The sequence below is a fragment of the Eubalaena glacialis genome, chromosome 9 (assembly GCF_028564815.1).
Source record: "Eubalaena glacialis isolate mEubGla1 chromosome 9, mEubGla1.1.hap2.+ XY, whole genome shotgun sequence".
Taxonomy (NCBI): Eukaryota; Metazoa; Chordata; class Mammalia; order Artiodactyla; family Balaenidae; genus Eubalaena; species Eubalaena glacialis.
Genome location: NC_083724.1, coordinates 43,790,294 through 43,813,902, shown reverse-complemented (window position 1 = coordinate 43,813,902; position 23,609 = coordinate 43,790,294). Strand labels below are relative to the sequence as shown.

Genomic DNA, 23,609 nt, shown 5'->3' with positions numbered 1-23,609 from the left:
GGTGGCTGTGAGCTCAGTACAACTTTAGGCTGCCTGTCTGCTGATGGGTGGGGCTATGTCTCCCCCCGACGAGTGCTGGTTGTTTGGCCTGAGGCCTCCCAGCACTAGAGCCTACAGGCTGTAGGGTGGGGCCACTTCTTGGTGCCAAAATGGCGACCTCTGGGAGAGCTCACGCCAATCAATATTCCCTGGGTCCTTCACCACAGGTGTCCACCACAGGCACAGAGAGAGCCACAATCAACCCCCACCTCTTCAGGAGACCCTCCAATACCCACAGGTAGGTCTAGCCCAGGCTCCTATGAAGTCACTGCTTTGTGCTGGGTCCCAGTGCACGTGAAAACTTGTGTGCACCCTCCAAGAGTGGTGGAGTCTCTGTTTCCCTCAGTCCTGTGGAGCTCCTGCACTCAAGCCCCACTGGTCTTCAAAGCTAAATGCTCTGGAGACTCCTCCTCCTGATGCCGCACCCTCAGGCTGGGGAGCCTGACGTGGGGCTCAGAATTCTCACTCCTGTGGGAGAACCTCTGTGATATAATTATTTTCCAGTTTGTGGGTCACCTACCCAGTGGGTATGGGGTTTGATTATATGGGGTGTGCAGGTGCGGTGACCCGTGTGTGCTCCCAGTAGGGCGGAGGCAGCAATCAGCCCCTGCTCATGGGTCTTCCAGTGGCAGCAGTGGCCCCCATGCCCCCAGGATAGTGGGGGCAGCAATTGGCACCTGCTCCTGTGTTTCTTAGTGGTGGTGGCAGCCCATGCACTCCCGGAACAGCAGGGGCAGCGATTGGCACCTGCTTCCATGTCTCCTGTTCTTTGTTTTCTTGTGCAAAATTGTCTTGGCTATTCCTGGACTGTTACTGTTCTAGATAAAATTTTAATATCATTGTCAGGTTCCACAAAAAGTTGCTTTTGCCTTCATTTCTTGAGTGAAGTTTAGCTTTTAAAGCTTAATATTACTATTGTAGAATCACTAGCTTCTTATAAGCATAATTTCTTTCTTTTCCAGCATAGATGTTCTTCTCTTCTTCAATAGCTTCACACTTGGAAGTGTTCCAACAGAATGAGACCCTGACTATCCTAAGTGGCTGATAAAGGCTTACTGCAGTTACAGGAATGCTGATTGTTCCATAACATATGTAACTAATCTGGGTACATTTTGTAGACTGGTGATAAAACACATCACATCTTAAATCTCTGAATGATGTGCTTACGTGTGTATGTGTATTTATATGTGTGTACACACCTTCACATAAAAAGCAGAAACAAAACCATCTTGGGCCTTTGATTTGAAGCACTCTGCACTTCCCAGGTGATTCTGCTTCTGCTTTACTGAGCCAGCTACTAAGGGAACCTCAATGCGATGATGAATAGACTTGCCTCAAAAAGGAGGATGAAGGGGAGCAGAATATGCCATCCCAAAATGGGCCTCTTTGGCATAAGGATTATTTTGAGCGGATTATTTTTAAGAAACAGACAGAAGAAAAGCTCTAAAAATCTAGTAGAAGTTACTCATTTGTAAGAGACATTTACATTTATAAGAGAAATTTTTATTTGTGTGTCTTCTAATCTCTGCCAGGAAGAGAAGGATGACTGTAAATCACAAGAAACTTTTATCAGTGGAGAAGATACCCAACTTAAATCTGCATAACAACCTTACTCTGTTTACTGTGTTTTTCCTAGTAGCTTCCCATAACTGGCCTTCTCCACCTCCCAACATTTTTCTTGTGTCTTTAGCTGAAAAAGGAATTTAAGATGATGGCTTGGGCTATTTGGGGGAGTTAGTTTTCCAGGGTCTCCCCCATGTATACAGGAGGTATACATGTTATTTGTTTTCTATTTATTTTTCTCCTGTTAATCTGTCTTTTATTACAGGGGTGGGGTCTCAGCCAACAACCTAGAATGGTAGAGGGAAAATTTTTTTTCCTCACTGACAGTTTGGCGACCCATGATGGGATCTGCTGAAACACTGTACTTCTTCTGGAGCCTGAAGATAGGAACCTGGAAAACTGGCAGAAGCCAGCAAAGGGTAAGAATTCTTACCAAAGTCACCTCTCTCGGATCTCTGTCTATAAGGCCCAGTAGAGAGAGGAAGGGGAAATTTCACCTTATTCTTTCCAAATTTAGATTCACAGAAGAAAATACTTGTGTGAATTAGTTCCTTGAGCATAAAGACTCTGGTAAAGATTTTGTTATAAGCACTCTTGTTTTCTGTTGATCCTTTCCCTTCCATAGATGGTCACTGTCTTATGTTGTCTCTGTCTTTTGTGTCATTTGTCATAAGGAGGAGAACCATAGGTCAGATAAGGTTTTCCTTTCATCTTGTTTTTTGTGTTGAGAGCTTGGCTTTTTGACTAGTAAGAAAACTCTCTCTAGTCATCACCAGCTGGAAGATGCTAGTATCAGCCTGTATCTGGCAGCCACTATAGGATGGCAATTCGAAGCATATTCTCTTTGTCCCACTGTGCCAGCTCTCAGGGGAGTTTGTCTTAAGGGGTCCTGGTCCATAAGGGGCCTTTGGCGTCTCAACCTCTGTTGTCTTGTTAGTGGTGGAAAAGCCCCATTCCAGTAGTGTCTTGCCTGGTATTACAGATTAGCAGGTTTGTGACTGGAGGTGTTTCATGTTCTCACAGAAAATGTGAGAGATTGTTTTCAGTACACCATTCCTACCACCTGTGACAAAGAAGGTCTTTGCTTTCTTAGGCTAACTCTGGGAGTGAACTTTCTTGATATTAGGAGAGTCAGGCTTTTGCACTGTCCTAGGGGACACCTCTTGCATCCACAGTTAAGCCATAAAAAGCCATATTGGTTTGAGTTGCTATTGAGATTAATATACCATTGAAGATCCTACTCATCAATGACAAGATGATGGATCTTTTGAACTGGAAAAACTTTTATAAAATTGGAAAAATTTTTCCAATTGGAAACTTTTATAAAATTGAAAAAAAATTCTCATTCTAAGGAATTGTCTTATTAGTACCTATGGAAAGATCAAATTGAAAAGAAGACACAAAGGAGTATGGTGTCTAGCCTTAGGGACTCTTTTAACAAGGTAAAATTACAAAGCCCCTTTTGCCTGCACTTTCAGAAGATCCTACCAGATTTAGAGAAGAGTTAGAAAGATCAGTGGCCATTCACAACCTCACTCACAAGGACCTTGACTGGATGCCCAGGGGTATTCTTCCCACCCATAATTATACTGCAGTTATCAGAGAAGCCAGACAGCCCCCTAGTGGACCGCCCCCCCACCCCACCCCACCCCACCCCACCCCACCCCACCCCACCCCCAACCAAGGAAACAGATGACCAGAATTTCTCCCAGGCTCTCCCGCAGATGATCAGGAAATGGATCAGTGGAGGTTAGTGTTCAGAGGATGATAGAATCAAGAGTGAACTGGTCCAAGGTTGAACTGTACACTCAAGGAGAGCATTCGCAGACCTTTGCTGAATGCTTTATACAGACTTTACAAAGGTAAATTGTACTAAACCCTACAGCTCCAGAACATAGTAATGTTTTTATTTCCATCTCAGTTGGAATGGAAATCTTCTCCTTTGGTAAAAATGTGGGTGATTGTAGAGAGAAAAATGATGCTTCCATAAATAATATACTCTTGTGGATATCAGGTTCTAGTCCTGTTAACTGTCTGAAGTTTCATTATTTTCCTGTAAACTGGACTAGATCCTGAATTATCCTACTTTCCTCAAATAATCTGGCTACATCTCTTCAAACTAACGTTTCCAATTTTCTTCCACTCTTTTGACTTGGAATCACTAAGAACAAATTGTATGAAGTTCCTAGAAATCTGATATGTCCTGATATAATATTATCACTTGTAATTCGTTATTATCTTAAAATGTATGTCACAGACATAACCATATTTCCTTGTCAATTGCATTATAACAAAGGCTCATTATATCTTTAACCATGGCTGTTTTTAAGTCTTTTGTCATTTATGAAAGTTATTGTTTTGCTTTTGCAAAAGTTATTTCCCAAAACCCTGCAAACTGAATGTGAATGGACTGACATAAAGTTCAGAGAAATGACCCCAGCGGCTCACGTTTAGACCATCTTTGTGCCTGTTGCTGTATGGACCACTCAGGAAGTTTATCTGAACATCCGATGACATCAGACAAATTCAAATTGCAGAAGATGCTTCAACCGCAACATCTAGAAATCTGACTGGCGGCCTTCAGGACTCAGGCTGAGTTTATAATTTGACCCAACCACTAACTTTTGTTTTTCTCTTGTTTCCATAGACATGCCTCTTATTAAATACCCAATTGCTTGCACCGTATAAGGCTAACTTTGGGACCCCACCTGCAACACCAGCTCCTGAAATGAGACCCAACTGTTTAACTGAGCTGACCTATCCTTGCGATTAAGAGGTTGGTTCAATGAAATAATAGAGCACTCCTCTATCAACTTAGCTTCTAGACTGTGAAACTTCATTGAACTTTTTTTTTTAATTAATTTATTATTTATTTACTTTGGTTGTGCTGGGTCTTCGTTGTGGCATGTGGACTTCTTAGTTGCGGCATGCATGTGGGATCTAGTTCCCTGACCAGGGATTGAACCTTGGCCCCCTGCATTGGGACGTTGCAGCATGGGGGATCTTCATTGTGGCATGCAGGATCTTTAGTTGCGGCATGTGGGCTTCTTAGTTGTGGCATGTGGACTTCATAGTTGTGGCATGCATGTGGGATCTAGCTCCCCAACCAGGGATTGAACCTGGACCCCCTGCATTGGGAGCATGGAGTCTTACCCACTGGACCACCAGAGAAGTCCCTCATTGAACTTTCAAAGACAGGACTGAACAGGAACAGAATATGCCACCCCAAAATTTGCTTCTTCAGTATAAGGATTACTTTGAGCTGATTATTGTTAGTTAGTTTAGTTAGTTACTTAGTTAGCTAGATTCTTTTCCCAAATAGGCCATCACAGAGTATTGAGCAGAGTTCCCTGTGCTATAGAGTAGGTTCCTATTAGTTATCTATTTTATATATAGTACTGTATATGTGTCAATGCCAATCTCCCAATTTAATCCCTCCCCCCCACTTGGTAACCATAAGTTTGTTTTCTACATCTGTGACTCTATTTCTGTTTTGTAAATAAGTTCATTTGTACCATTTTTTTAGCTTCCACATATAAGCGATATTATATATTTGTCTTTCTCTTTCTGACTTACTTCACTTAGTATGACAATCTCTAGGTCCATCCATGTTGCTGCAAATGGCATTATTTCATTCTTTTTAATGGCTGAGTAATATTCCATTGTATATATGTACCACGTCTTCTTTATCCATTCCTCTGTCGATGGACATTTAGGTTGCTTCCCTGTCTTGGCTATTGTAAATAGTGCTGCCATGAACATTGGGGTGCATGTGTCTTTTTGAATTATGGTTTTCTCCAGATAGATATATGCCCAGGAGTGGTATTGCTGGGTCATATGGTAACTATTTTTAGTTCTCTAAGGACTCTCCATACTGTTCTCCATAGTGGCTGTATCAATTTACATTCCCACCAACACTGCAAGAGGGTTCCCTTTTCTCTACACCCTCTCCAGCATTTGTTGTTTGTAGATTTTTTGATGATGGCCATTCTGACTGGTGTGAAGTGACACCTCATTGTAGTTTTCATTTAGCATCTGTTCATGTGCTTTTTGGTGATTATTTTTAAGAAACGACACAGGAAAAGCTCTGAAAACCTATTGTAAGGGAAATTTACATTTATAAGGGAACTCTCCATTTTAAGCGTGTCTCCCTCTCTGTACCTAGAAGAGAAGGGTGACTCTAAATGACAAGAAACTCTTTATCAATGGAGAAGGTGCCCAACTTAATTCTGCAAAACAACCTTACCCTTTTTTACTGTGCTTTACCTGTTAACCTCCCATAACTGACCTTCCCTCCTCCTCCATCTATCTTTCTTGTGTCTTTAGCTGAAGAAGGTATTTAAGGTGATGGCTTGGGCCATTTCAGGGGAGTTAAACTCAGTTTTCCAGGGTAGCTCCCATGTATACAGGAGGTATAAATGGTGTTTGTTAGACTTCTGTTACTTTTCTCCTGTTAATCTTGTATTACAGGGGTGAGGTCTCAGCCAAGAGCCTAGAAGGGTGGAGGGAAAATTATTTTTCCTCCCCTCTAAGGACATTTAGAAAGTTTCTGAGTTATTAACTATTAAAGTCACAGCATTCGTCTTTTTAGGAGCATAACTATCAATCAACCATGAGCTCAAGAAAACACAACATAATCCAATGCTAATGGAAAAATGGTATATTCGTAGCCGCCTCAGAAAGGCACAGCATACATGGTTCAAACAGCAAATCTGTGGTGGCCATCAGACCTTTGGCAGGGTTTACATTACATTTGTTAAACAAGTTGGGTTTTTAAACTTATTTCATAAGTTTATAAGACCTGGTCATTTACACTGGAAAAAAAAAAAAAAAAAAATATATATATATATATATATATATATATATATATATATATATATATACACATACACACACACACACACACACACACACATTTTTCACCAATACAACATATATACTATCTAGAGCCCATTTATCTTCTTATGTCAACTTTGGTTCCATAGTGATCAAATTGTGGCAAACCTAAATTAGAGGTACTGATACTGTCATTAATTTGACTTAGAAAGTTCACACAAAGAAGAACCAACTGTTTTTTTTTAAAAAAGTCTCTGGTTGCATGTTAAAGGCATACTTCAGCATGAAGAGAGAAAAACAATTACAAGATTCAGTTAAAAAAAGGATAGTCCTAGAGGTCTCAAAGCATGACCTATAAATTGAGTCCTCTGTTATGTGATTTTTTTAATGGCTATTCTTACACACACTTCAATTAAAAAAAACAAATCGTAAATCACAGTGGTTCTTAAAAATTCTATAAAATATCAAATTCAAAAATTACACAAAAATCTTACAGCCTAAAGTCAAGAAAAGAAATGTAAAAACAATTTGGGAATGAAGACTTTGAAAAAGTTTTGCTAAACTCAAATATCTTACAAGCTCCATCACCCATCCCCATCCCTGTGGCCTGCATGATGGACTTGGTGCCACCTCTGGGCTGGGCCGGGTGATGTCAGAAGAACTTACAAATAAAAACACGAGGAGCTTGCAAATCCAGTTTTCTGGCCTGGGTGAGGAGTGGGCAGCAGCTTTTAAACTAGGTTGAATTCCCTCAGGTTTAGTTGTAGAATTGTGTCTTTCACAGCAGCAAACACAAAGCGGATATTCTCTGTGTCTGTAGCACATGTGAAGTGGGAATAGATGACTTTCTCTTTGTCAGGATTCTGATCTTGATAGAGCTTCAGGATAAAGTCTCTGGCAGCTTTGACATCTTGCTTTGGTCCTAGTCATGAGGGCAGTTAGAGGAATAAAAAAGAAAGATCCCAACTCACCACCAGGTCCTCCCAAAATCATTTTCAATGTACTCTTGTTCTTATTTGGAATCCTTCTTTGAGCCATCTTATCTCTAGAGACTCATTTACCTGGGACACTATTTTTATTATACCTTATTATGAACCTGCAAAAGAGTATTTTAAAGTGTCCCCTGGTATCTAAAAATCATACTTTAAGGAGATTTGTTGAAAAATAGTGACCTAATTTAATTTTCTGATTTGGACCACTTTTGAAGAGGTAATTCTTAAGTGAACTAGGAGAGCAAAGAGAAAGAATATGGGGACTAACATAACTGGTCACCCAAGTCTGACTCTAAAGCTTGAAGAGCTGTATACTACATGGCAACGTGGTGAATAAAGGGAAAAAGGAGAGTGCTTACACACTACTCCTCTAAATATCAACGTCAAACTTGGTAACGTTTCTGCACCAGAAACAATTAGCAATAGGGCATAAACTCTCCTGCCTTGGATAGGTCATATAGATAACTTCAGCGTCTACCCTGTGTCTGGTAAAGGGGCTGCCACACTTCACCTTACACATCAGAAGTGCCAGGTGCTCTGACTGGCCCTGGAAGTGCAAAGGTGAGTCAGGCACAGTCTCTGCCCTCAGGATCTGACTGGGGTGAGAGCTGAAGGCCGAGAGAGAACAAGGCAAGCCCAGGCCCCCAAGGGAGCATAAGAGGGGTGCACCCACAGTGGATGGGGGTGGACTTCCCAAAGGAGGAAGTGCCTGAGCTGGGTCTCAGAGAACAAAGTGGAGTTAGCAAAGGAGCTGGCAGTGTATTCCAGGCATTGGGAGAGGCGTGTGCGGAGGTGCTGAGGTGAAAACACACAGTGATTCAACTGGAGCTTCCATTCAGAGGTGGGGAATGGTGAGAAAGTCCATTAGAGGCAGATCAGGGAGGCCCCTATGAGCCATGCTGAGAACTCTGAACTGATGCCAGGGAGGCCAGGTCAGCAAGATGGACACTTACTTACCGGTGTATTCTGGAAAATAGCTAATTAGATGAGAGTACATGATTTTCTCTTCCAAAAGATCCTTCTTGTTTAAAAACAAAATCACCGATGAGTTCAGAAACCAGGGGTAGGTGATGATGGTTTTAAATAAGGCTTTGCTTTCTTCCATGCGGTTCTAAGTGAAAAACAAGAGACTTAGGATAAATTAGAAAGAAAAGCAACGCTTTGGGAACAACATACCAAATCACTGGCTCCACCCATCTGTCCTTCTCTTACCCAGCTGCCGTCTCCAGGTCACTGTCCTTGCTGAGGCTGCTGAGCAAGTGGGGTCTCCGGCTGCCATTTCCCTGGTCCCCACCCTCTCATTAATCACCCCCTTCTGGATCTCCTCTCCTGTAGCACCCAAACTCTTCTCTGACCCCAAAACACATAAGGATATAAGAAAGGCTTCTGTGCAACTTGGAAAAAGAAGGTTCAAACCCATAGTGGACGGACGTTTTCTGTGTATAACTACTGCGATTACCAAGGGGGGCAGTTCAGAGCTGCAGACCTGAGACACACTTTAATTGGGTGTGGGCTTCCAGGCTGGGTGTCAGGAGTCCAGTGACAATGAGAGGAAGGAAGGCTCTTCTGGCAGGGCCACCGCCCTTAGGAATGCTGGACGCTGGCAGAGAAGGGAACTAACGCTCCTGAGCACCTGCCCTGCACCATGCTTGACACGTGTGTAACACACGCGAGCTCCCCAAGGGGAACAGGTCCCCATTTTATAGGTGAGCATACTATTGTTCACAGAATTTAAGTACTTTTCCAAGACTGTATAATAGTACAATCTAGTGGAAGCTATGTAGAAGGACAGTAATCATTTCTGGACATTAGACACTGGCAAGAAAATATTAAATGATCCTAATTTATGGAGAGCAGACAGGGCACATACAAATCTTATCTGGTGACAAATAATTGTTCTAGCTAGCATTCCGCTCTCAAGTATTTCTAAGAGGAAAGAAACACTTTCCTTCCTTCCTTTAGACTGAGAAACACGAAAGCCCAGCACACCGGCTCCAGAGGGACACGCCCTAAATTTCTATTCCTACAACTCCCAACTCCTGGGCCCATTATCCTACTCAGTACGTTTCTGGAGACCAATTCTGGAATTTACTACCAGAAAGGTAACATCTCACTTTAAAGCTTCTTTAAAATTTATTATAATCTTATCAATAATGATCTCCAAGGAAATACAACATATGAAAAAACAATTCCTATACGGTATAGTGCGTGGATGCAACACACATCTACAACTAGGATGGAAAAGTCTGGAGTGGCAACCTAGGATTTTTTTCCCCAGATACCTAGGATTTTTCAGAGAGGAGAAAATATTTAATTTCTAGGCACATCAGGGTAAGGTACTTACCCCTGGCGCACCTGACTAATCCTTTGAGTTTCCCGAGAAATGTCCTAGGTAATTCCTGAGACAAATTTGGAGCTAATTTTTCAAATTGGTAACTCAATACCTTTGCTTTTTAAAAAAAATCTCTCCACTGGAAGAGCTGGGCAGCCGCCAAGATTTCTATTCTTCTTTGCACAATGACACTAGGAAATGGGCTAATCCTCCACTAATAAGCTAATGTAACTGTGCTCCTCAGAGAAATGTCTGCTCTCAAGAAATACAAGATAGAATCTGTTCATAATTATTGCCTAATCCTGGAAAGAATTCTTTATTGATTTACTTTCATGCCCTACAAGCAAGAGATATTTCTATTGTAAAAGGTCAAGAGGTCTTGTGCAAACGGTAGGGGAAAAGACAATGGTTATCACACAGAAAATACCCACAACTTCACAAAGAAGTGACTGGGATGGTTCTCCTCACTTTCCAGGCAGATCCAGCTAATGGAGTTCACCCAGCCAGCGTCATGGCAACTCTGCAGAGGACACTGAATGCCTACTGGGGTGGATCAGTCCCAGCTGCCCTGAGCAAGTCCCTTCCAGGGGAAGCAAAGGGCAGATGCTATCCCAGGAGGGCCCAGGACAGCTCCAAGCATATGGCAACCACTCCCCATGCCAACTCAGCTAGGGACCTAATTTGGGAGTGCCATGGGCCATGGAGGTTGGGAAGCCTGTTCTCAGAAGAAGTTTATTAGAAATAGGGTTGTTCAAATTTGGTTGTATATTAACATCCGCAGGGGGCTTAGTGAAGAGATCCCCAACTCAAAACCAGGAAATAGGAATCTCTACTATAGGGTCCTAAAGATTTTTTTTTTTTTTTTTAAATATGCAGCCAAGGCTGAGACCCATGGCTTTGAGTGGCTCTACCCTTTGTAGTGCATTAGATTAGATCCCCAAGCTCAGGCCACACACAGCACCAATTAATCTCTGGGGTTGGCCCCAGCTGCCAGGTTTTTCTTTAAGGTCCCTTAGGGATTTTAGTGTACACCTAAGTTTAAGAACCAGGATTCTAGGTTAGTGATTCTCAAATTACCTGGGATCTTAAAGAGCCTGATTTATTCGGTCTGGGTTGATTCAGAAGGTATGCATTTCTAACAAGCACCCAGGTGACGCCTGTGCTGTTAGCCCACAGACTTCACTTTGCAGAGCGAGGCGATTTAACCTAAGGGATAGGGTCTAATGCCAGAGCTGGCTGGCTTCTTGCAAACTGCAGAAATAGGTTTCTGTCTTCCGCAGCTAACTGAATTCCTCACCCAGCATACCTCATTGTCACACTCAGCCAGGACCTGGTCGTATTCACTCAAAGCAACCAAAAAAATAATGGAGGTGACACTCTCAAAGCAGTGAATCCATTTCCGTCTTTCAGATCGTTGGCCACCAACATCCACCATCCTGTTCAACAGAAACATATGACTCTTTGGGGGAAAGGACATGGAAATGACACTCTTTAGGGTCCTCAATAATTTTTAAGAATAAAAAGGGATCCTAAGATTAAAATGTTTGAGCACTGCTGCTTTAGGCAATGAGGAACCACTGGATGTTTCCTAACAAAGGAGGCACAGAATGTAAGTGAAGTTACTAAAGATGCGTGCCGAGGTCACTCAGGTGGAGCCTGCTTGGAGACACTGGTTAGGAAGCTGCTGCAATAGTCCAGGCAGAAAGCTCAAGCATCCACTTGGGCATTGCCCTAACCACCAGAGGGTGCCAGGACACCAGACACAAAGGAGTAGAAAGGCAGGCAGGCAGGCAGGCAGGCTTCAGGACCACTGGGCTTCCTTGCAGCCCTCGCCCTCCTTGTTTCACTGGCTCCTCCAGTTAATCTACAAATCCTTTCTGCATTAGCTGGATGCCACCAGCTTATGGAAATGAGTCCAAAGGGCCTCTCTAGAGTAGAAAAGCATGTACTTCAAGAGTGCTGGGCCCTGTCTAAAGGGATGGCTGCTACCCCACTGCAGCAACTGCAGCTGGACAAAGACGCAGGCTCGCTATTGGACCAGATCCTCCAACTTTTCAAGAGAAACTATCCCCCAACTTACCAAGAGATAGCAAATGTTTTAAGCAAAATAGCCCAATCTTTATAAATATTGGCTCAAAAATTTTTTTAAACGTCAAGTGGGCTAAAGAGAATACATCTGTGGACCAGATTCAGGTTTTGGAAGTTGCAAGCAGCAGTTGATTCTGAAAAGGTTTGGATAAATTTATGGGCACACAGGCATAGGGCATGTGCTTGCAGAGATGCAGAATATCAAGGGGCTCGATCAGAGGGCTCCCCCAACATGACAGTGCTCCAGAAGCACTGAGATGCAGTTGGGGTACAGACAGGACCTGGACACGGCCCGACTGTACTTATGCTGTCTCAACTAGACAAGCGTGTGTAACAATTATGAGGAGGAGCAAGGGAACTAACAGATGTAAAAGTCCTTTGAAATCTGCAGTGATAAATCTTGGAGAAGAGAATAGAAGGGAAGAGAAATATTCAACAGTATCTTCAATCTGTGGGTTACAGAAATATACATCTGTGTGTGTGTGTGTGTGTGTTTTACGCATAAGAATCATTCCAGACATCAGTAGGGAGTCTCTTCTTCTCTAAGGGGAATAGAAAGGTGGTTTTCTCTCCACTGTAGGACTTAAGACCAACCACAATTCTAAATACCCTGTGATGGAGAGGGCCAATATTGCCCTAAGAGATGGAAGCCCTTTTAGCAATAACACATTTAAGACTCCATTTGGGGACTTCCAAGCCTGGACAGATTCTTAACGGACTATGTCGGGGTGACAGACTTACCGAAAGATGATGTTTTCCAAATCAAATGGGTACTCAATGATGCCGGTTGTGGGCACTCGGACACGAAGCACGTCTTGCTGCGTTGGCACGAACGATGGCATGGCGATCCGGTCAATGTCAGTCAGGTAACTGATGTTAGAGAACAAGATGCTGAGAAGGGAGAAATGCCCCTCCAGGGAAGTCACCCCAACTCACAGTGACCCTACTCAGATTCACCAGTGACTTTCATGAGAGCCAACACTCCAGCCCTCCTACAACTGTGTGGAGAGAATATGGATCAGAAGCCTTCGTGAGCCTTCTGGGAAATCTGCAGATCTCGCCTCTCTTCCTTCTGGTTCTCAGCTCCATCACTCTGGCCAGTGAGGGAGCCAGCGGGGCCACAGGAGGAGGAGGTTGGAACAGGCCCTCTGACATCTCACGTGTCCTGCTCTCTCCAAAGGTCCTTCTCCCTCCCACACGCCCTCATCCAAGAACATTACAGAATGTAGATGCTGTTCTTGGACACTTGGCTCAATGAGTTAGTCCAATGGGAAGTCCTCTCAAAATGAAAAAAAGTTCCTTGTTACACTGGAAAATTGAACACCTAAAATAACCCAAAACTTGTCTTGGATTATTTTTGGCCAAATATTAAAGCCCTAAGCTTAAGACATGTCACTTTTTCTGTGGTAAAACAAGAGGACACTACTTTTGTTTAATCTTAAGGCCTTTTAAAGAGGCACTTTTGCGTAAATAGCTGAGGCCCTGGCCAATGACGGCGTTGGTGACTTGGAGCCCCCTGCAAACAGAGGTGGCCCCGCCTTCTCCCCCCCAAGCCCCCCCACCCCTCACCTACCCCCTTACAGGCAGAGCTCACCTAGGTCTGCTGGCACTGAACATGTGGCATGAAGGGGAGCCAAGAGGTAACAGGCAAACCCTATTCCTGTGCAGCCCTCAGCGCAGGAAGCAAACCACTGGGTCAGCCTTCTGTGACCCACACCCCCATGCACGGCCCCAGGGCTTATTGTCATGGACTTCCATTTGTGATATTTTGATTTACACCTGTCTCGTTCCACCAGACTGTATGTTCCTTCAGGGCAAAGAGCACCAGTTGTACCTGTAGCCCTTACCTCAGTGGCTGGCACACAGCAGACACACATCACATTTTTGTGAAATGAATGCCTGTCCAAATAAGCAGACAGTACCAGCAGAGTGGATGACAACCACTGACCTGGACCAAGGAAGTGCCCAAGTGCCTGGGGTCTCGCCAGTTCCAAAGGCAGGGCACTGTCCGGGTCTGTGAGTGCCGTTTTCTCTGTTGCAGCTCTGTCCACCACCCTAGCTACTCCCCACATTCTTCTCAGTGGACTTGCCCCAGTTTTCAGGGCTCCACTGAGTTCTACAGCAGGCCCAGTGGCTCTTTTCCAAGTTGATCTACATCAAGAGCCCCAGCCACTCCCCAGGGCCTTCACAGAAGCAAATGACACAGGCTGTCCCAGGGAAGGGCCAGGGATGCCTTGGCTGACTTGGAACTGTCCCTGGCTCCCCAGCTGTCAAAGGCAGTCTGCCCTCCTCCTGGGGACACGGCCTTCCTTCCTGCGAGCTGTCTTCTATGCTGATCCAACAACGTATCAGGGCTTATTTTACTTCCTTTTCCTGCTTTGCTGCTGTGTTGGACCTAAATGTTCCTGTACTCAGATTGGTTGTGCTAACCTGGATTAATGTCATTCACACTCAGCCTGGGACAAATGCCAAAGGGAGGCTAGTGAAACTGAGGAGGCAAGATTCTGGTTTCCTTTCCTGCCCGCTGGCTTGTCCAGATGATGGGTGAATTACCCACCCACACCAGCTTGGAGGGCAATGACAGCACCTGAAGAGAAGGGGATGGGTCTGGGGAAAGGATTCCAGGGCCTTCAGAGGGCGGAAATGACACAGGGCAAGAGGGAAGGAGCTGAGTTGCAGAAGCAGGAATCCTCACCCCTTCAAGAAGGACCATGACAGCTATTTGCCCAGTGATCTGGCTGATGGAGGCACTGCCTTGGGAAATTCTTAATAAAATCAAACCCTGTGATCTCCATCAGAGAGTGTGCATGCAGGACACCCACTTCTTTTTATCTTAATGGATTACTGATTTAAAACTAGAGCCTTATGGATCCCAAATATAATGTGTAAGCAAACAAAGGGCTCCCGGACTGAGCTTTCTCCATGGTTGGGCCCGCAGAGCCTATCTCGCCCACTAGAGGGCAGCACCAGATCAGCCACTGACGAGTGTATTGCACTGCGCTTCCAAACTCTGATTTTAGATTTTAGGGCAATTGGACCTGCTGTCTACTGATCAGGAACCCAGAAGGCAGAGGGATATGGAGAGGGGAAAGTAGAAGCCAGAAGCAGATGTAGTCCTGGTTTAAATCAGATAGTTTCACCACCCCAAATGAGATCAGTCCCACCAAGGGAAGCCCACATTTGACTTACCCTCTCATTGAAAAGGACAGAGGCTTAGAACTTGACGAGGAAAGGTAGATATGGGCAGGGAGAGCTATCTGGGGCTCCACAGGGGGACTGAAGATTTCAGGAGGCGGGAAGAGAGGCACCCAAAATTAAGAGTGGGATACAGACGAGCAGAAGGGAGGTAGTGTGGCCCCCGGGTGCCGCATTTTAGCAAGTAGCTCATTTCTCCCCCCTTGAAGTGTGGCCATGCTTGCCTGAAAGCACCCTGGGTGGCCACAGCCTGGGGCTCTGTACTCACTATCTGGCAGAGTCTGACAGCTGGTATTCCCTCCTCCTGTCATAACATTCCTGGATTCCCGGGTCCTGCCAGAGCTGCTTGATGGCCTCCACCTGGTCCCTGGAGAGAGCGGAGACCTTGTCTACGTCCACTTCTCTGATCAGCTGGGCATTTTCCTGCTCAAAGGAAAAGAGAACCTTTCATTAGGCAAAGGAAAGGAAGCCAACACACTGATGACTTGGGGACAAGACTTGCCCTGGTCCGTGGATTAGGGAAGATGTCCCTAGATGCTAGGGTGTGGTGGGTGGTCTCTAGAAGAGCTGCTCACAGACAAGCCACTCAGTTGCAGCCTCACTGGGTGGAGATGATGTGGCTGCTTAACTCAGTGGAGAGCGCCAGAGAAGGCCCAAGACCTGTGGCCTTCGGTCCCAGCAGTACCCCAGGGGCCAGTTTCACCGGCATTCAACACCCAGTTGTGAACAGAGAAACACGGAATGACTGATCATCATTGATTATCATCGTACTAACAAACATTACTTCCTCATTAACATGCAACTCATTTGAATACGTGCATAGCCAATGGAACAATTTAAAAGTAACATTATTGTTAGTGGCATACCAAGGGTGGGGTAAGCAGGTCCAGCCCAGTGCAGGAAATAAAGGCGTGCGTGGTCTTCAGAGCATTGAAAAATAACACCACCAACAATCACCAGTCGGCTTTCTTTCTCTTCCCTTTATTTTTTAAAAGATGTTTTAATAGACTTTACTTTTTAGAGCAGTTTTAAGTTTGAGCAAAACAGAGAGGAAAGTACAGAGAGTTCTCATACAGTCTGCTTTTTATTATCAGCATCACTAATAAAACTCTTTCCCACTGGGTGGACCACACCCAGCGCAACCCTCACACCATGCCACTGACTGCTCTAATATTATGTTTACTATTCCATCACTAAATTATTATTGCTCTAATATTACTGCTTTATTATTCCAGTAACTGTTAAGATCATTATTGCTGCAATTATTACTGTTATAGAAGTTATCATTTATTACCCACTTACTATATGCTCAGGGCTCTACATATATTATCTCATCAACAGAAGGCAAGCCAGAGGCCAGAAATCTTTCCAAACCTTAGCAAATAGAAATGATAAGACTGGCCTGTATCTGCAACACATCCCTGTGTTGGCCCCAGAGACTCAGCATCCCATCCCTGGCTGCAAGTTGCAGCAAACAAGAGAATCCTGCTGAGGGAGACAGGAGCCCGGCCTCGTCTTCCCTCTGCCATCTTGCTGTATCTCACAGCAATTACATCATGCACTGGCAGCTGTGAGTCAGCAAAGCATCCTTTGGCAGCTCTGATCTCCTGCACCCCTTGAAAAGTCACACTCTTATCTTGCATTTCTCATCATGAAACCCAACAGGAGGTTGGAGGAAAGGGAGATCTTATAGATTCACCTGACTCAGGGAAAAACCAAGGGCTGTGATTCAATCAACACGACTTTGCCCTACGTCCATCAAGAGGGAGTACAAACTCTTCCCCTAGACTGTGGGATCCTCAGGCAGGTAGAGGATCTTGGCAGAGTCTCAAACAAGGTCTAGGCAGGATGGGTTAGTGGCAAGTGCCTGGGCGGGGAATCAGGACCCTGAATTCTAAGTAGTTCTGTCGGGACTTTTAAGGAACCCAATAGGTTCCCTGCCTCAGCATCGTCATTTGTAAGAGGAGCCAGTGATTTTCAATGGGAACCTGATTTATAAAGTATCACCCAAATGTAAGCAGAACTCGCCTTATTATTGCAATAGATGCCTAATAAATATTTCTTGTTTGCCAAAACAGGACACAGTGACAGCCCTTAAACCAGGATTTCTAATCCTGCCCAGTGGCACATTTTGTGTCATGTGCCCTATTGTTAGCCAGAGAGAACAATAAATGGAGAACATGGACAGTGTCTCAATGGAGCAGGAAGGCTGTCTCCCGCTTCCTCCCCTCCTCTCGCCACTCTCCCACCTCCCAAATATGGTCAGATGGTCTCCACTGGAGGATGAGGATGACAGAGCTTCCCAGGATACCCCATTTGGCCACACCAGGCGTGGTGAGGGCGCTGACCTGGGCGTAGCTCTAAATTATCTGTTTTCCCGTCTTCGTGACAAGTCAGGAAATGCCACAAGGGCAGAGCCAATGTCTTACTTATCCTTACATCCCAGAACCTCGTGCAGTGCCTGGCAAATAACAGGTGCCCTCTATGGATGCAGGTGCCCAATAAACATCTGTGGTGCACATAAAACTGTATCTCTCTAACAGATGGATAACCACGGGGAAATAACAGTGAAAGAACACTAGAGCAGGATGATGGAAGCCTGTGCCGGGCATGGTGGGAACACAGAGGAGCTGGGAGACAGGAAAGCCTCCCTAGTGGAGGAAAGGCTCTGGTGACTCTTGGCCAATTGGTCTTAACCACTCTGCCCCTGGTGCAGTCAGCATCTTTGTTTTTGGGGGGCAGGCCTCTTGTGTTGCTTTCCTACATGTAACTGTTAAATTCAGCTTACCTGCTGAGAGGTAGCCCTGTGAGAATCATCAGCGATGTTGCAAATATTTCTACCTCTCCTCCTCACAGAGGCAATGAAGTACTGTACTCTGTGGTGAAGGAAACATAAGTGGAAGCAACGTCTGTCTCTTTTAGGAAGAAACTTTAAAGAACCAGTGAGTAATTCACCACATTGCCTTTTGTCTACTGTGGTGATTATCATGGGATAAGATGGAGCCTCCATCAGCCAGGCTTCCTGAGCAACAATAATGAGCTAACACACCATACTGCATATGGAGCATGAGTAAGAAATCAACTTTTATTAAATAAGCTGCACTTTGGGGGAAGTTTGTTACTGCAGCATAACCCACTCTATCCTGACTGATACATGTTGCAATGGATAAACCCAGTGTTTGGCTCTTCCAGTAGATAGAAAAAGTGGATCCCAGTGAGATATTAGAGAGGAATACAGGCTTCTACATAGGCTTCTTGGGGGAGAAGTGGAATTTGGGGAAAAGACATAGACCTGGGATTTCAGGTAACCAGGGGAATTCAGCCAGGTGAGAAAAACATATTGTCTGTTCAGACCAGTGAGGGGATTTGGGTGGAATCTTGCTTGAAAGAAGAGGAGAACAGAGGCTCCTTAAAGAGCCCAACAATTGGGACTTTGGTTTGGAACAGACTAGACTTAAGGCGGCCGGAAGGATTCCAAGTCCAGAGGTCTCCTGTCCATCTTTGGCTCCTCCTGGTTAGCTCTCCCACCTGTCTGGATCCATTTTTTTAAACCTCTTATTTTGAAATAATTTAAGACTTGGGAAAAGGTGGGGAACATGGTACAAAGAGTTCATCTCTGCCTTTCCAGATTGCCCAAATGTTCATAATTTCCTACCTTGCTTTATCATTCTCCCCACTCCCTCCACATGTGTTCAGACACACAGCCATACCTACACACATAACTCACACATATATATTTCTCTGGAAATATTTGAAGGGAAACTGCAGACACAATGCCTCTTTATCTCTAAAGACTTCAGTGTTATTTCCTAAAAACAGACATATAGAACTTCCCTGGTGGCGCATTGGTTAAGAATCCACCTGCCAATGCAGGGGACACGGGTTCGAGCCCTGGTCCAGGAAGATCCCACATGCTGCAGAGCAACTAAGCCCGTGCACCACAACTACTGAGCCCGCGTGCCACAACTACTGAGCCCATGCGCCTAGAGCCCGTGCTCTGCAACAAGAGAAGCCACGGCAGTGAGAAGCCCGCGCACTGCAGGGAAGAGTAGCCCCCGCTCGCTGCAACTAGAGAAAGCCTGCGCACAGCAACGAAGACCCAACGCAGCCAAAAATAAATAAAATTTTTTTTAAAAAACAGATATATATAATCATATATAAAGATCAAAATCAGGAAACTAACACTGACACAATATTGTAGTCTACTCCTCAGACCTATCCAAAGTTTGACAGTGGTCCCATAAAGGTCCTTTATCTGCCCAATCTAGGCTCACATACTGCATTTGGTTGTCACTTTAGTCTCCATCTATCTGGGAAGGCTCTGCAGTCAGAGGAGCCCTTTGTGTTACTCTGATCAAGAATGGCCTGACAAGGATGTGTTCTTTAGTCATGAGTCATCACAAGGACGGCTGGTGGAGAGAGTGGCACAGCCGAGCCCCCAGAGTATGTTCCAGGGGCAAATATTACAAAGGGCAGAGAGGAATGAGGAAGAGGGTGACCTGGTTTTTAAATAAATTGTATTGAAATATGAGATGAATGACTTCTGCACGTTAACAATGTGTGTTTTTAAAAAGTGGGGCTTTGTGCAGATTTCCCTCTGACTTGGCTAAATAGTTTCATACACAGAGTGTGAGCATTTTTATCGTTATGTTCAAACCACTTCTACAGTGCACACCGTCTGACAGCAGGGAGCCCTTATATAATGGGGAAAATTTTGTGTCAGGTAGTTGGGCTTTTTCATCTGGAAAGAGAGAAGAAATGTTCTAAGAGGATCAGATTTAGGGAAATGTTATGATTTGGGCAGGGGACAGGCTGAGTCTGAGGGGGCTGACATCTAAGTGGAGAAATCCAGGAAGCAGATGAATAAAATGGGTGTGTAGTTCACGGAAAGGTCCTCGGCTAGAGGAGTGCATTGAACTGAAACTGCCTAACTCATATTTCTTTGAAAAGAGAAATCACAAAGCAGTAAATATTACTGGAGCAAATTCAGCAGATGCAGAAACACAAACAGTTTCTCAAACACTGAGCTCACATCTGGCTTTTCCTCTCTTCCTTTCTCAGACAAAAGCACCATTTTCACTGCTCTGAAGAAAGAAGAACACAGAAACCAGATGTCCTACATGTGTGTTTCACTCAGTAATTCCCAGGGTGACAGTGGAAGGAGCTGCTTTTGAAGTGTCGCCTTGCTGGCTTCACACTTGGATCCCCGGCCGCCTGGGTGACAGTCCCTGTCGAGCCCAGCAAGCCCCTCTGGCTGGAATCCAGGGCCCAGTGGGCAGCCCCATTCTCCACCAGGTCCTCACAGCGGGAGCCCCTACACCATTAACCACCCAGCACTGCAGGGCCCAGAGCCTTCTCACTGACTAGGGGAGACTTTCCCTAGTCAGAAGCCAGAGTTCCTGTTCTTTCATCAGATACTTAATCATTTTTGTTAAAACCTTTATTCATTAACATATTCTAGATAATAAAAGCCTAATTTAATACTATTTCAAGTGTCTACTATCATATGCAGTACCTCAGAAGCTTTGTAAAAACAAACGAGATTAAAATAAAATATATGATTAAAAATGAAAGTTCCCCGTAACGTAATATTTCTGACTTTCACACAATCACTCCTCCGTGTTTTAACATCTACATCAAGATCCAGAACTACACTACATATTCTATCAAACTAAAATTAGGAAGTAAAATTTCAGTGCTCCATAACGATCAGCTTTGAAAGCATCTCAAAAATTGCATTATAAAGAAAATGCTGGTAAACTATGCTAGAGAAAGGAATGTTTTCTATAAAAAAAACAAGGAACTTCTGCTTCTGGTAAAGGAAGACTAGGATATTTAGATCAACTCTTCCACTAAGGACAGCTAGAGATGGTGGACAAAATATTTTCAAAAGTATGCTCAAGAATAATCAGGAAACGAATGAACAAGTAAGTAATTGCTGGGCCAGAGTGTAGGGTAGGATGGCATCCAAGGAGTTGAACCAGCATTTGGGAAACCTTTCTCCCTGGGGCTTCTGCTTGTTCTAGAAGGAGCAGTGTGAGGTTAAGCAGCTCCTTTTTCAATATTACAGGACGAGGGTGACTGGGCTCGAAGTTAGCAAGAGCAAAAGGCCCTTAGAAGCCCTCTGGCTCTGGGTTGGGATCCAAGGGGTAGCTCTTAGTGACTTGCATCTCAGCTCGGAATCACCACAATATCAGAAATTGAGTATCCCCAGACACCTGGCAGAAGAAAAGAAAATTTCTTTTTGAAGCTTGGAAGATTGCATCTTCCTCACCCTCAAATTATTTTTTCATGTGTGTCCAGCACACTAACAAAAAGAACCAAGCATAAGAAGATAAGACAACTCCAAAAAAGAGGTGACAAGTAAAATGATGCAAAAAGATATACCATGCAAACAGTAACCCAGAGGAAGGAGGAATCTATTATCATAAAAATAGACCTTAAGGTTTATTTGTTAATTATACCTCAGTAAAGCTGGGGGAAAAAAGTAGACTTTAAGGTTAAAAGTATAACTGGAGATAGAGATATTTCAAATGACAAAAAGGTTCAGAAAGACATAACAGTTCTAAAGTTCTATGCAGCTAATAACATAGGCTTAAAATATAAGAAAAAATTCTCTAAGATCTAAATGGTGAAATGGACAAATCTTCATCTTACAGGAAACTGAAACATACCTCTCTCAGTAACTGATAGAATAAACAAAAAATTCAGTAAAGATATACACAATTCAAACATCATAATCAGCAAATTGGACTTTATGGACACATGTAGAGCCCTATATTCAAAATAACTAGAATATATACTTCTTTCAAGCACACCAAGAATAGTTGCAAAAATGACCATTAATTTGAGATTTCACATTTTAAAAATTGGTTTTCCAGCTTCTTTTGATCACTTTCTAATTCCCATTTCTTTAGCAACTCTTGGCTCCAGCAGGGATGCCCTCTCTGTCAGCCACCATTGCCACCAGCCCACCCCACTCACTGTGCAGGCATTTGAATATTTAACCACTGGTCTAAAGCTACCTAGATTTCTCCTCATAGAAAGGCAATCTTCCACCACACTCAGAATGGGAAGTAAGCTTTTCTAACCCAATTCAAGATTCAAAAGAAATCTTTATTTCTACTCCAATCTTTGTCCTCCTCTTTCTCCTTATCTTTTCTCCAACAAAAATAAATAACAGAAATCACTGGCCACAAAGTGCTGGCATGAAAGGCCAAGTTACTTTATTTTTTCCTGTCAGTCAAAACTTCAGTGGGTTTAACTTAAAAGGCTCTTTCCAAAGAGTACTGCCATAAATTACTTTGGCACAAACATCCAAAGCTACAGTGAGTGTTAATAACGCAGCTGAGAGATGGAATCTTTGGCCTTACACTGTGTTAACTTGGCGAAGCTGTTAGGACATTTACCAGCACTCCCTTCCCTGTATGATTCTGGGTTAGAATCTGCTACAACAGAAATTTTAAAGGGATCTGGGAGTCAGGGGAGAAACAGCGGCCGACGTGCTCTGAAGGTCAGAGCTCTGCTTTAGTACAAATGCATGCGCGCGCGTACACACACACACACACACACACACACACACACACACACACACACACACACACACATTGTGACTGGTCTTCTGGTCAACCTCACTGATGGGGGGTGTGCAGCAGCTGGGCCTCAGCACCCCTAGCTCCCACTTGGACCTTCTCCTTCAGCTTCTCCACATCCTGGGGCAGACATACATGCAGGTCCACAGCAAAGGATGCCAGTTTCTGCTGCAAGTCACCTGCACTGTCAACACGGAGATGTGAGAGGCAGATGCAGGTTCCAGTTAGTCCCTGTGGGGTCCATTTGCCTTCACGGGTTCCGGTCTGTCTCTGTAGGTTCCAGTTTGCCTTTGCTCTGGCTCCTTCACATCCAGCTTTTCTCCCCGACTACTAGCCCTGCTGCCCAAACACCAGATATGCAGAGGCAGTTCCAACGTCTTCTTCACGGCTCCAACAGCTACATACAGTGCAATCCCTACAACGAATCCATTATTCCACATCGCTTTGAGTGACTGACTTCCTGCTCAAATCAGGAATCTTCCACGCTGGTCCATTCAATTCTATTTAGGGGCAAAATACCCTATAACCTTAGGTCTAGGTGATGGTAACAGTTTAGGCCTCAGTTGGGGTGACCGAAATGGACCCAAACTCAGCGAGGCACTGGCAGCCAGACTCAATCATCATTCAGGGCACAGTATCACATGCCTGCTCCATATTCTGGGAATATAAAGAGGACTGTGGCCCTGCCCTTGAGGGTTCCAAAATTACAGCTATGCCTTTTGGCAGGAGCTATATCAGATCCACACACAAACACTAAGAGATCAAAGAAAGGGAGACATTTCAATTGGGGATGAGTGAGAGGATGGGCTAAGATTTCCCACCAGAGGTGGCCTGATGTTTATAAAGAGAAGGGCTGTGTCCGCCCTTCGTGTACTCATGAATGTGGATTCCTGAGTGTGCTTGTTAAAGGCAGCACCGTGAAAGTGCAGGGACCAGACCAGTTCTTTGCTATATCACCTTTCACACAACATT

The 23,609-nt window shown here is 44.3% G+C and overlaps 1 protein-coding gene and 1 long non-coding RNA gene across 2 annotated transcripts in view; one reads left to right on the top strand and one right to left on the bottom strand.

Annotated features, from left to right (window-relative positions):
• The first annotated feature begins 6 nt into the window (after positions 1–6).
• Positions 7–20,556, top strand: LOC133097898 (uncharacterized). Its single transcript, XR_009702081.1, has 4 exons — positions 7–277; positions 1,868–2,021; positions 4,250–4,378; positions 20,107–20,556. It is a non-coding gene; the product is annotated as an uncharacterized LOC133097898 (long non-coding RNA).
• The window catches only part of GNA14 (G protein subunit alpha 14), a 202,912-nt gene continuing 185,801 nt past the window's right edge, over positions 6,499–23,609 (bottom strand). The window contains exons 3-7 of the mRNA XM_061200326.1: positions 15,314–15,468; positions 12,592–12,720; positions 11,069–11,198; positions 8,388–8,541; positions 6,499–7,360 (exon numbers count right to left, since the gene is read on the bottom strand). Coding sequence (XP_061056309.1) covers positions 7,170–7,360; positions 8,388–8,541; positions 11,069–11,198; positions 12,592–12,720; positions 15,314–15,468 — 759 coding nt within the window. The 3' untranslated portion in view covers positions 6,499–7,169. The remainder of the gene's footprint in view (positions 7,361–8,387; positions 8,542–11,068; positions 11,199–12,591; positions 12,721–15,313; positions 15,469–23,609) is intronic.